This window comes from Bos indicus, chromosome 10 (assembly GCF_029378745.1).
Source record: "Bos indicus isolate NIAB-ARS_2022 breed Sahiwal x Tharparkar chromosome 10, NIAB-ARS_B.indTharparkar_mat_pri_1.0, whole genome shotgun sequence".
Taxonomy (NCBI): Eukaryota; Metazoa; Chordata; class Mammalia; order Artiodactyla; family Bovidae; genus Bos; species Bos indicus.
In genome coordinates, this window is record NC_091769.1 from 84,661,324 (window position 1) to 84,674,920 (window position 13,597).

General features: G+C 38.0%; 1 protein-coding gene across 12 annotated transcripts in view; it reads right to left on the bottom strand.

Annotated features, from left to right (window-relative positions):
* NUMB (NUMB endocytic adaptor protein) overlaps positions 1 to 13,597 on the bottom strand; it is a 160,657-nt gene that overhangs the window by 106,885 nt on the left and 40,175 nt on the right. For 8 of the 12 annotated variants that reach the window (XM_070797828.1, XM_070797834.1, XM_070797827.1 and 5 more), the window contains exons 2-3: positions 8,880 to 9,011; positions 8,252 to 8,294 (exon numbers count right to left, since the gene is read on the bottom strand). The exons of 1 other annotated variant lie outside the window; for it this stretch is intronic. In XM_070797828.1, coding sequence (XP_070653929.1) covers positions 8,252 to 8,293 — 42 coding nt within the window. In that variant the 5' untranslated portion in view covers position 8,294; positions 8,880 to 9,011. Of the gene's footprint in view, positions 1 to 8,251; positions 8,295 to 8,879; positions 9,012 to 11,571; positions 11,594 to 13,597 lie in introns of those variants that run through there. 3 more of the 12 variants (XM_070797831.1, XM_070797829.1, XM_070797824.1) reach the window with 2 other exon arrangements.

Here is a 13,597-nt window from a genome sequence, read left to right on the forward strand (position 1 = left end):
GTCGCTCAGTCTGGTCCGACTCTTTGCGACCCCATGGACTGTAGCCCACCAGGCTCCTCCATCCATGGGATTCTCCAGGCAAGAATACTGGAGTGGGCTGGCCCTCAAATTTCTTATCTATATACAACAATGCCATACTATAAAACAAGAATAGAAGGTGATTATAAAATCAACTTTCCATTCTACCTTCCCGGTATCCAATTTAACATCTATCCTTTGGCCTAAAAAATAAGATAGTAAAAGACACCGAAATCAGTACTATGTGCTATGGAAAGAGCATCCACTCTTTGGAATTAATCCTGGATTTAAATTCTCCTTCTGGCTTTCAAAGTCATTTTATCAGTCTAGGCTTCAGTCTCCTCAACTGTAAAACCATCTACCTCATCCAGATTAAAGGAGAAAATATACATGGCTTAACATAGCATCCGGTACACAAATAAATATAAACAGCAGTTGATATTGTTATCATTTCACCACTGGCACAACCACTGAGAAAAGTTCTTTTTCAGCTTCTCCAAACCACAGTTGTCCTGCTCTACATAGGAATTCTGATATCATTCACTCTGCTTACTAATGAAAATCTTTAATTCCTAAAATGATTCAGTATCAAGAGCCTTCTTTCTCTGTGCTTAAGATCAAACTATCTGAAGGCCTTTTGAAGAAATAAACACTACTTATGGCAGAAATCTCAACATATCACCTAGATTGTCCTGAAACCTTTCCATTAACAACTGCTACTATCCTTTCCAACTAAATTAATGACCCTTTTGAAAATGCGAAACTCTGCATCTCCACTAGATAGATGGTGTGGCGTTACTTTTTTTTTTTTTTTTTTAAACACAAGGCTTAATTTAGAAAATACGGAGGGAAGCTAGATTTCTAAATGATTCCAAAAATGATAAAATTAGAAAATTCTGGGAATTCCCTGGCAGTCCAGTGGTTAGGACTTGGCACTAACACAGCATGCCATAGGTTCAACCCCTGGTCAGGGAACTAAGATTCCACAAGCCTCAGGGGGCCACCAAAAACAGAAAAAAAATTCTGCATCTAACAAGTTATTATCCAAATCTTGATAGTCTCTGGATTTAGGACAATCGTATTAAGGGCGTGGGAGAGTACCCAAATACACATTTTTAAAAAGAAAAAATTTAACCTAACCTACTTAACAGGTCTTCCCCTGGTGGCTCAGATGGTAAAGAATCTGCCTGCAATGCAGGAGACCTGGGTTTGATCCCTGGGTCAGGAAGAGATCCCCTGGAGAAGGAAATGACAACCTACTCTAGTTTTCTTGCCTGGGAAATCCCATGAAAAGAGGAGCCTGGCGGGCGGGCTATAGTCCATGGGGTCACAAAAGTCAGACACAACTTTGTGACTAAACCACCACCATAGCGTCTAAACTAGGATGAGGCAAGTGAGGTACCCTAGCACAGAATTTAACAAGGTACTTTCAGGATCATGCAAGGGACTCCCCCATGAGGCTACTACTCATTCATTTATTCAACACATATTGGATGAACAGGCCTATTCCTTGTCCTCAAGGACACAGCAGTCCAGTGAAGGATGCAGATATACTAATACATAATTGCAATTTAGTTTGAGAGTTGCTATAATAAAGGTAGATACTACATACAGAGGTATCACAGAAGATGAAGTGGCTAAACTGGCTTGGGTGAGCCATGGAGCAATTCAAAGAGGCAATTTATCTGGAATTTAAATAATGTATCATAGTACTCCCAAGAGGCTAAGGTGGGCAGGAAACAGCATTCTAGGCAAAGGGAATAGCTGGCAAAAGCTCAAAGGCAGAATGTATTGAGGAACTTCAAGGAATTTGGTGAAAATAATATAAAAGGAAGTAGTGTGCTGTAAAACTGAAGTGGTAGCTAGAAAACAGTTAAGAGTTTAGGCCCATAAGGTAGGGCTCCTTAAATACCACATTTAGAAATTTATTTCACAAGCAGTAGGGTATAATTATGAGTGGTAAATCAGACCTGTGACTTAGGATAATTCTGGTTACCTTCTGTTTTCTGACTGTTCTGGACTAGAACAGTGACCTCCAAATTTTTTTGATCCTGTACCCCATTACTAAAATATTTTTAGCGTATCCTTCAATGTGTGTGCATTTATACTATATCTGGATAATACTATAGTCACATATTAATCACATAAGTAAAAAAGGTTTAAAGCATGAGATGATAAATATAATAACACAAATATAATAACAGTCAAAAAGGAGAAACAATCCAAAGGTCTATCAAACAATTAGTGAATTTTTTTAATGTGGTATCGCCATACAATGGAATACTATTCAATAATAAAAAGGAACAATGCTGCCTGATACATGCTACAATATGAACCTCAAAAACATTAAGCTAGGGACATCCCTGGCAGTCCAGTGGTTAAGACTTCATCTTCCAACGCAGGGGTATGAGCTCGATCCCTGATCAAGGAGCTAAATTCCATATGCCTCACCACAGCCAAAAAACCAGAACATCAACAACAGAAATAATACTGTAACATATTCAATAAAGGCTTTAAAAATGGTCCACATTAAAAAAAAAGTTTAAAAAAAAATTAAGCTAAGTGAAAAAGGCCAGAAACGAGATCACATATTGTATGATTCCAACTACGTGAAATCTCCAGAAAAAGCAAATTTTTAAAATACAAAGTAGATTACTGACTACCTGAGGCTGGACATTCTTTTGGTACAAGAATTCACTGCAAACATGTACAAGGAATTTGGCGGGGGGAATGGAAATGAAGATATTCTAAAACTGAATTTTGGAGACTGTATGTCAACTACACATCAAAAACAAAACTTATAGAAAAAAAGATCAAATTTGTGTTTACCAGAGGGAGGAGAGTGGAGAAGGGGAGAATTACATGAAGGCAATCAAAAGGTACAAACTTTCAGTTATAACTATGTACGAGGGATATAATGTACAACACGATAAATATAATGAATACGGCTGTATGTCATAAATGAAAGTTAAGAGGGTAAATCCTAAGAGTTCTTGTCACAAGGAAAAATTTTTTTCTTTTTACTATGAGCTTCCCTGGAGGTTCAGTTGGTAAAGAATCCACCTGTAATGCAGGAGGCCTGGGTTCGATCCCTGGGCTGGGAAGATCCCCTGGAGGAGGGCATAGCAACCCACTCCAGTATTCTTGCCTGGAGAATCCCCATGGACAGAGGAGCCTGGAGGACTGGAGTTTTTCCTTTTGTTATACTATGAGATGACAGATAAGTTTCACTGAGAGGAGAAAAAAAGAAAGTGAAGTCGCTCAGTCGTGTCCAACTCTTTGCGACCCCATGGACTGTAGCCTACCAGTTTCCTCTGTCCATGGGATTTTCCAGGCAAGAATACTGGAGTGGGTTGCCATTTCCTTCTCCAGGAGATCTTCCCGACCCAGGGATTGAACCTGGGTCTCCCACATTGTAGGAAGACGCTTTACCGTCTGAGCCACTGTCCACTGAGAGGAGAAAGGGGCGACAGAGGATGAAATGGTCAGATGGCATCACTGACTCAATGGAAATGAGTCTGAGCAGCTCTAGGAGATAGTGAAGGGCAGGGAAGCCCAGTGTGCTGCAATTCATGGGCTGGAAAAGAGGCGGATATGACTCAGTGACTGAACAACAACAAATTTACTGTGATAATCACTTTGTGATGTATATGAGTCAAATCATTATGCTGTACACCTTAAACTTGTACACTGCTGTACTTCCTGGTGGCTCAGATGGTAAAGAATTCTGCAAGGCAGGAGACCCGAGTTCCATCCCTAGGCTGGGAAGATCCCCTGGAGGAGTGCATGGCAACCCACTCCAGTATTCTTGCCTGGAAGATCCCCATGGACAGAGGAGCCTAGTAGGCTACAGTCCATGGGGTTGCAAAGAGTCGGACATGCTAAGCACAGTACAGCACTTAAATGATGTCTCAATAAAACTGGGGCAAAGTCATGCTTACACTATAGTCTAAATATTTAGAGCATTATGTCTAAGAAAACAATGTACATACCTTAATTTAAGAATAATATTAATCACCAGCCCCAAGCATCCAGCATCATGCATCGAACCTGGACTGGCAACTCGTTTCCTACATGATATTTTACATGTTTCATTGCCATTCTCCCAAATCTTCCCACCCTCTCCCTCTCCCACAGAGTCCATAAGACTGTTCTATACATCAGTGTCTCTTTTGCTGTTTCATACACCGGGTTATTGTTACCATCTTTCTAAATTCCATATATATGCGTTAGTATACTGTATTGATGTTTTTCCTTCTGGCTTACTTCACTCTGTATAATAGGCTCCAGTTTCATCCACCTCATTAGAACTGATTCAAATGTATTCTTTTTAATGGCTGAGTAATACTCCATTGTGTATATGTACCACTGCTTTCTTATCCATTCATCTGCTGATGGACATCTAGGTTGCTTCCATGTCTTGGCTATTATAAACAGTGCTGCGATGAACATTGGGGTACACGTGTCTCTTTCCCTTCTGGTTTCCTCAGTGTGTATGCCCAGCAGTGGGGTTGCTGGATCATAAGGCAGTTCTATTTCCAGTTTTTTAAGGAATCTCCACACTGTTCTCCATAGTGGCTGTACTAGTTTGCATTCCCACCAACAGTGTAAGAGGGTTCCCTTTTCTCCACACCCTCTCCAGCATTTATTATTTGTAGACTTTTGGATCGCAGCCATTCTGACTGGTGTGAAATGGTACCTCATAGTGGTTTTGATTTGCATTTCTCTGATAATGAGTGATGTTGAGCATCTTTTCATGTGTTTGTTAGCCATCTGTATGTCTTTTTTGGAGAAATGTCTATTTAGTTCTTTGGCCCATTTTTTGATTGGGTCGTTTATTTTTCTGGAGTTGAGCTGTAGGAGTTGCTTGTATATTTTTGAGATTAGTTGTTTGTCGGTTGCTTCATTTGCTATTATTTTCTCCCATTCTGAAGGCTGTCTTTTCACCTTGCTAATAGTTTCCTTTGATGTGCAGAAGCTTTTAAGGTTAATTAGGTCCCATTTGTTTATTTTTGCTTTTATTTCCAATATTCTGGGAGGTGGGTCATAGAGGATCCTGCTGTGATGTATGTCGGAGAGTGTTTTGCCTATGTTCTCCTCTAGGAGTTTTATAGTTTCTGGTCTTACGTTTAGATCTTTAATCCATTTTGAGTTTATTTTTGTGTATGGTGTTAGAAAGTGGTCCAGTTTCATTCTTTTACAAGTGGTTGACCAGATTTCCCAGCACCACTTGTTAAAGAGATTGTCTTTAATCCATTGTATATTCTTGCCTCCTTTGTTGAAGATAAGGTGTCCATATGTGCGTGGATTTATCTCTGGGCTTTCTATTTTATTCCATTGATCAATATTTCTGTCTTTGTGCCAGTACCATACTGTCTTGATAACTGTGGCTTTGTAGTAGAGCCTGAAGTCAGGTAGGTTGATTCCTCCAGTTCCATTCTTCTTTCTCAAGATCGCTTTGGCTATTCGAGGTTTTTTGTATTTCCATACAAATTGTGAAATTATTTGTTCTAGCTCTGTGAAGAATACTGTTGGTAGCTTGATAGGGATTGCGTTGAATCTATAAATTGCTTTGGGACGGCCCAGAGGGATGGTATGGGGAGGGAGGAGGGAGGAGGGTTCGGGATGGGGAACACATGTATACCTGTGGCGGATTCATTTTGATATTTGGCAAAACTAATACAATTATGTAAAGTTTAAAAAATAAAATTGGAAGAATAAAAAAAAAAAAAAAGAATAATATTAATCACCATCTGAGCCTTCAGAGTCATAATCTTTTGCAACAATAACACCAAAGATCACTGATCACAGAACACCATAACAAATATAATGAAAATGAAAATGTCTAAAATAGTGTGAGAATTACCAAAATGTGACACAGAGACATGAGGTAAGCAAATGCTGTTGGAAAAATGGCATAAACAGACTTGTTCCATGCAGGGTTGCCACAAACTTTAAATTTGTAAAAAATGTAGTATCTGCAGAGCACAGTAAAATGAGGTAAGCATCTACTGTAATGTAAAAAGTAATGCAGGTATCTATGCAAAGTAACTTCCTAACAGACTAGAAAAGAAAGTTGGAAGAAAAAAGGCTGGTTGGGGGCCTATCTGATAGTTGAAAGACACCACTGAGACCTAAATATAAGACAGTGATAGTGAGAATGCAAATCTTTTTATGTGATAAGCAGTTAACATCTAGAGCTTCAACAATTCAACAACAACAAAAAAACAAACAATTTGATTAGAAAAAAGGTGAAGGACTTGAACAGATATTCTCCAAAGAAACTGTATTTGTGTAAAAGTCAACAAGCATGTGAAAAGATGCTCAGATGGCTCAATATCACTAATCATTAGAAAAATACAAATCAAAGCCATGATGAAATACCATCTCAGACCCATTAGAAAGACCATTACTGAAAAACAAACAAGAGTTGGTGAGGATGTGGAGAAACTGGAACCTTTCTCTATTGTTTTACATTGTGAAAATGTAAAATGGTGCAGCAGCTATGGAAGTAGTATGGCAGCTCCTCAAAATTTAAACAAAGTAACACAATTCCACTTTTGGGTATACACACAAAAGAACTGAAAGCATGGCCTCAAAGAGATATTTGTATACCAATACTCATAAGAGCATTATTTACAATAGCCTAAAGGTGGAAGCAATCCAAGGGTCCAACAAAGGATGAATGGATAAATAAAAGGTACTATACACAAACAATGGAATGTTATTCAGCCTTAAAATGAAAGAAACTGATACATGCTACAGCGTGTACGATCCTCAAGGACACCATGCTAAGTGAAATAAGCCAGTCACAATAAGATAAAGAGTATACGATTCCATTTACATGAGGTACCTAGAGTGATCAAATTTATACACAGAATATAGAATGTAGGTTGCCAGGGGCTAAAGGGAGAGGGGAATAGGGAGGTGTTTATTGGGTAGAATTTCAATTTTGCAAGATTTAGAGTTCTGCAAGATTTAGGAGATTGGTGGCAAAATAGTGTGAAAATATTTAGTACCACTGAACTGTACACTTAAAGAATGATGCCACTTCTGTGGCAGTCCAGTGGTTAAGTCTCCATATTTTCAATGAAAAGGGCAAGGGTTCAAGCTTTGGTCAAGGAACCAAGATCCCATATGCTACTACTACTAAGTCGCTTCAGTCATGTCCGACTCTGTGCGACCCCACAGACGGCAGCCCACCAGGCTCCCCCGTCCCTGGGATTCTCCAGGCAAGAACACTGGAGTGGGTTGCCATTTCCTTCTCCAATGCATGAAAGTGAAAGTGAAGTCGCTCAGTCGTGTCCGACTCTAGCGACCCCATGGACTGCAGCCTACCAGGCTCCTCCGTCCATGGGATTTTCTAGGCAAAAGTACTACATGCAACCAAAAAAAGGAAAAAGATTAATATGGTCAATTCTATGCTATGACAATCACTTCCCGACCACAAAATTTAAATACTTTTGTTAAACATTTCACATCTACTATATTAGAAACCAGTTTCCCAAATAATTCTCAAATTATTAAAATAAACAAGAAAAAAAAACACCCAAGTAGACTTTGAACAAAAACAACTAGCATTTTCTAGAAACAAAAAAACCTAACTACAAATCTTATTTTTCATCTTGTTTATAAAGTTTTGTCTCTACTTTTGATTATAGCAACATGCTTTGTTGATATGCAATAAAACTCAAAATTGATTTTACTTCTTCCTGTTTAGGCATCTTATTTTCAGTATATCTCAGTAAATGAGAGCACACAAAATTCTTATTGGACTCATACACCATAAAAAAAAAAAAAAAAGTCGCTCAGTCATGTCCGACTCTTTGTGACCCCATGGACTATAGCCTACCAAGCTCCTCTGTCCATAGGATTTTCCAGGCAATAGTACTCGAGTGGATTGCCATTTCCTTCTCCAGGAATATTCATCTTTTTTTTGGATGCACATTCATCCAAATATTCATCTTTTTCATTGATTACACCTATGTTTATATTCTTTATCTTAAAAGTAATGCAAATCGTGGCAAATCACATAGGTCAAAAATGGCTACAATGGCAGATTCCATGCCATATGCTCTTATAATCTTATGCTGATATTCTTCCCTTCAAGTGGTAGGGTTCTATACTCCTCTGAACCTGGGGAGACCTTCATGACTACCTCAACCAATAGAAGAGAGCAAAATAACAGTATGTGACTTCCAAAAACTAAGTCAAATATGCCATACAACTTCACCTTGCTCTTTTGGGATGCTCTCTCTTGGAACCCAGCCAACATGCTGTAAGGAAACCAAAAAGTGAAAAACAGAGGTCATACATAGGTGTTCTGGCCTACAGCCCAGGCCCCTACCAACAGCCTGCATTAACCACCAGACACAAGAGTGAGCAAGCCTTCAAATGATTACAGCTCAGGAGAATGAGCTACCTGCTTTCCTCCAGCAGCCCCACCTCATTCCACTTGTTAACAGACAAGCTGTCCCCACCAAGTGAGCCTTACCCAAATTACAGATACACAAGCAAAATAAATGACTGATAGGTCTAAAACCACTAAGTTTTGAGTGGTTTGTTACACAACAATAAATAAATAATACAAGTTCATAAATACAATCTGGAAAATGTACAAAACAAGAAAGAAAAAAAACTTTAATTATCCTAAATTTCACCACAGGTAACATTTGACACATATTTTACAAGCTTGAAAATCCTTTGCCCCAACCAAATAAGATTTCAAATGCTTTGTTTTTAACCAGCTTAAAGGGTTAAATTCTTAAAGGCAGTCAGCTGCTTGCATCTAATAAGAAACAGGAAGGAAGACTATTAGCATTCATCCTACTTTTCTTATCCTGATTCTCTCTTTCACTTACCTGTCCTGAGTGAGGTGTCTGAGGATTGCTGGCCCACCAGTATTCCAATCTATGGATGTGGATCAAGATCTTGGGTTATAACAGCAGCTGCACTGGCCTTCTTCCTTGAAAGAAGCTGCTTAAGCCCCAATTCTGAAATTTTCAAACAAAGAAAATGCTAAATATAGATGTCTTTTTAAAATCACTTATAATTCCATCTCTACAACTGAACAGGGGCTGTTAGAGGAGGTTAAGATTACACAGAAGTGAATCCACAGGTTTCACTAAAATGGATTTGGGTAATACAGATTTAATCCAGCTCTGCTTCTTAACAATTACAAGATTTTAGTGAAGGCACAAATTGTCTGTGCCAGTCCTGAATATCCACTGGAAGGACTGATACAGAAGCTGAAGATCCAATACTCTGGCCAATACTTTGGCCACCTGATGCAAAGAACTGACTCACTGGAAAAGACCCTGATCCTGGGAAAGATTGAAGGCAGGAGGAGAAGGAGGTGACAGAGGATGAAATGGTTCGATGGCATCAGAGGTTGAGATGGTTCAACGGCATCAATGACTTGATGGACATGAGTTTGAGCAAGCTCCGGGAGTTGGTGATGGACAGGGAAGCCTGGCATGCTGCAGTCCATGGGGTTGCAAAAAATCGGACATGACTGAGTGACTGAACTGAACTGAATTGAATCTTATCATGTGATGAAGATTGAGGGGACAGGATCAAAATTTGGGGCTGAGAGTCAGAAGACCTGGATTTTAAGTTCAGTGATCATTCTGCCTTGCTGTAAGAACTTAAGATACTTCTCTAAGATACATCACCTCTAAAAGGAGAGGATTACATTTCTTGAATAGGTGCCAGCCATGATCAAAATATGAGTTTAAAGTTACCAAACTGTGCTACTATGAAACCGTCCTTCCTACTATTTTGGTGTTAAAATGGCTTCTTTTATAAGATGATGTGATAGACAGTACTAGTTGTGTTTTAAATACCCTAGAGTCAAAATCAAAAGTTATAACCCTATGTAAATGATCTAAAATTTTTAGAAATTCTAGTGTCTAATATTATTTACATGAATCAAATTCCTTTTACTTCTAACATTCTAAATATTCATTCATTACTCAACTAATATTATATACCTAATATATGACGAGTACTCTACCAGTGGCTGAGGAGCCCTAGAAATATTTCAGACTAATCTCTGCCCTAAAAAAATCTCCCAATGTAACAGGGAAATCAACACATAAACTTCAGATACAATTTAATGAGTTAAGTCTTCAAATAGAGGTTTTGCACCTATGACAAATGATATTAAAGGCAAAGAGTCAATCCACCCAAAAGTTTGGCTTAATAAAATGATCTGGCACAAAAGGAATTATTTCAACACCGATTTATGCTCAGTGGTACCTTTCTCTACCAGCCTCTAGACAACAGAAGGACATACCAAGTTTGCTCCATTTTACATTTCTAGCACATGGTACAATGCCTTGTAAAGAACAGGTATCAAATAGTTTATAAAGAAAAAATGACTTATTAAATGCATGAATTCTCTCTTTTTTCCCCATAGGAATTAAAGTTATAGTACCTTGAAAGTAAAAATTCTTAAGATTTTTTATTCAAAAATAATTTTAAGTGTGTATATTAATCACCCAAACCTATGATATTGGAACCTGGATACGTATGCCTGTTTTGAAAAGCAAAATAAATTCACCATCGACAATCCCAAGAGTGGTGTTCCTGAATAAAAAGACTAGCAGCAATTAATATTTTTTTTTTTAAATATTCTTGAAAGTACTTTTTTACCAAAAACTCTTCAAAACATTTTCCATGAATTATCTCACTTAATCCTGATAACAATGCTTATGAAATGGACTATTAATATTATAATTTTATAACTAGAAAAACTAAGGTATAGAGAAGTTACTTTCAACATCACAAAACTACTAAGCAGGATTGATATTAAAAAAAAAAATAGGCTGCATGACCCCAGACTACTCTTTCATATTTTTCTTCAACTAAAGAAAAAACAAAACAGATTTTTAGCAGAACTAGGAACATTTGCTCTAATGACTCTTAAAAACACAAACAAAACAAAAAAAAACACTAAACAAAGAGTCCTTTAGTATGTGTGCTAAACACAAATACATATAACACAGTCCCTGACCTCAAAAGCCCCATACACCAGTGCAGTAATGTAAATTAACAAGACATGTCCTTTTTTTCTTTTAAATTATTTCAATGTTAAGCTTATCTGTAATTTCTTTCTCATTTACTTTACATTTACATTATTTTTTCATTTATTTTATATTTCAATTACATTTCCAGGTATTACTACATTGAGTTTTCAGAATATATAGGAAAGGCTTATGTGGTTCTAACAGAGAAGGCAATGGCAACCCACTTCAGTACTCTTGCCTGGAAAATCCCATGGACGGAGGAGCCTGGTAGGCTGCAGACCATGGGGTCATGAAGAGTCGGACATGACTGAGCAACTTCACTTTCACACACTGGAGAAGGAAATGGCAACCCACTCCAGTGTTCTTGCCTGGAGAATCCCAGGGACAGAGGAGTCTGGTGGGCTGCTGTCTATGGGGTTGCACAGAGTCGGACACGACTGAAGCGACTTAGCAGCAGCAGCAGCAGCAGAGTATGGTTCTAAAGTTAAATTGAGTTAAAAATTGGAAGACATTGGAAACTTACTTTATATGGACATCCACTTTCAGATAATCACATTATAAAAAACCTACAGAATAAGGAGAGTTGAAATTCATTTTCAATACATGCTCTAACAAAACAATTTCAGATGTAAGTTGCATAATATATTTTTAGCATACAATGTGTTTTACTTCATTTTTTCCTTAGCCTGATTCTAGAACAGACTATAATGCTTTTGATGTTTTACTTTCAGTTTTAACAATTATGTTAAAAAAAGAACTAAATACCAAAATAACAATAGGTGCAGCAAATGCTTTTTAAATATGCCAGAAATTGACTGGGTACGTAACTACTAAAAACACTTTACATGTAGTTCATTTGATCATAATGAACTAATACAATTAAAGGAACGTGGAGATTTATCTCAGCCACTTCATGGGAAATAGATGGGAAAACAGTGGAAACAGTGTCAGACTTTTTATTTTTCTGGGCTCCAAAATCACTACAGATGGTGACTGCAGCCATGAAATTAAAAGACGCTTACTCCTTGGAAGGAAAGTTATGACCAACCTAGATAGCATATTCAAAAGCAGAGACATTACTTTGCCAACAAAGGTCTGTCTAGTTAAGGCTATGGTTTTTCTGTGGTCATGTATGGATGTGAGAGTTGGACTATGAAGCTGAGCGCCGAAGAATTGATGCTTTTGAACTGTGGTGTTGGAGATGACTCTTGAGAGTCCCTTGGACTGCATGGAGACCCAACCAGTCCATTCTGAAGGAGATCAGCCCTGGGATTTCTTTGGAAAAAATGATGCTAAAGCTGAAACTCTAATACTTTGGCCACCTCATGCAAAGAGTTGACTCATTGGAAAAGACTCTGATGCTGGGAGGGATTGGGGGCAGGAGGAGAAGGGGACGACAGAGGATGAGATGGCTGGATGGCATCACTGACTCGATGGACATGAGTCTGAGTGAACTCCGGGAGTTGGTGATAGACAGGGAGGCCTGGTATGCTGCAGTTCATGGGGTCGCAAAGAGTCGGACATGACTGAGCGACTGAAATGAACTGACCTGAATCCATGACTACATTTCACATCTTTCTGCCTATGTAACAAACAATAACTAAGTCTCCTTGCCATATATACCTATTTTCAAAGGAAATCAATATTACAATGACAGAAGCCATAATAAATTATGGGTGTTAGCAGTAATTTCCCAACATCTCCAGTCTGTAACAAATTAGGTGTTTATTAAAGAGTATATATGAATATATATTCCTTCTAAAACAGTACAAGAATGGGGGAAAATGTAAAAAACATAATTGGAAACACTAGCATTGTGAATTCACAGAACTAAATATAAGGCTGCTGGTTCAAAGATCTGGCTTGCCAAATTTTTTCCTATGGGTAAATGTTTGATATCCACTGAGCATTTTACACCACCTCCAAGATTAAGAGTCTTCTGCTAATTCTATGAAGATAAATGAACTCCTAGGTTATTTATGTTCCAAGTAGCTGATACTAGAGGAACAGATCAGAAAAGGGCAACTCAAGCACACTTAAGTTTTATTCAGACCTGTAACAAAGAAATTTGACATACTTTCCACACAGAAGGTGCCTATAGGAAAAAATACATATACATACTAAAAAACAAGAACCAGCATTTACCTTTATTTAAAAACTAGAATCACTATGCCAGTTAGAATAAGTAAAAGAGGAGAGAAAATCTTCCCAATTACAAACTAAGTCCTCCTAGTCAATACTTCACTCATAAATTATCTGACTAGTTATTTTTATCATACCTGAAGATCCTCATGTCTTTCACCTCCTAATATCTTTTCAAAGGTTTCAGACCCTTTAAGACCATCCAGCCTTAGTTCTAGATGCCATCCAAAAAAAACAGATGTTGACTACCTCCTCAATACCCCCTCTTTATATATGAAATTAATAGCTCTTATAATTCCATTTCACCAAGGTCAAGTTCTGAGTGATGTGTTGCTCACAACTCCAAGCCTATGCTGCATGGCCCCAAATCCCTCCTCTCAAAAAGGTTAACAGGTTATTCTTCTTTT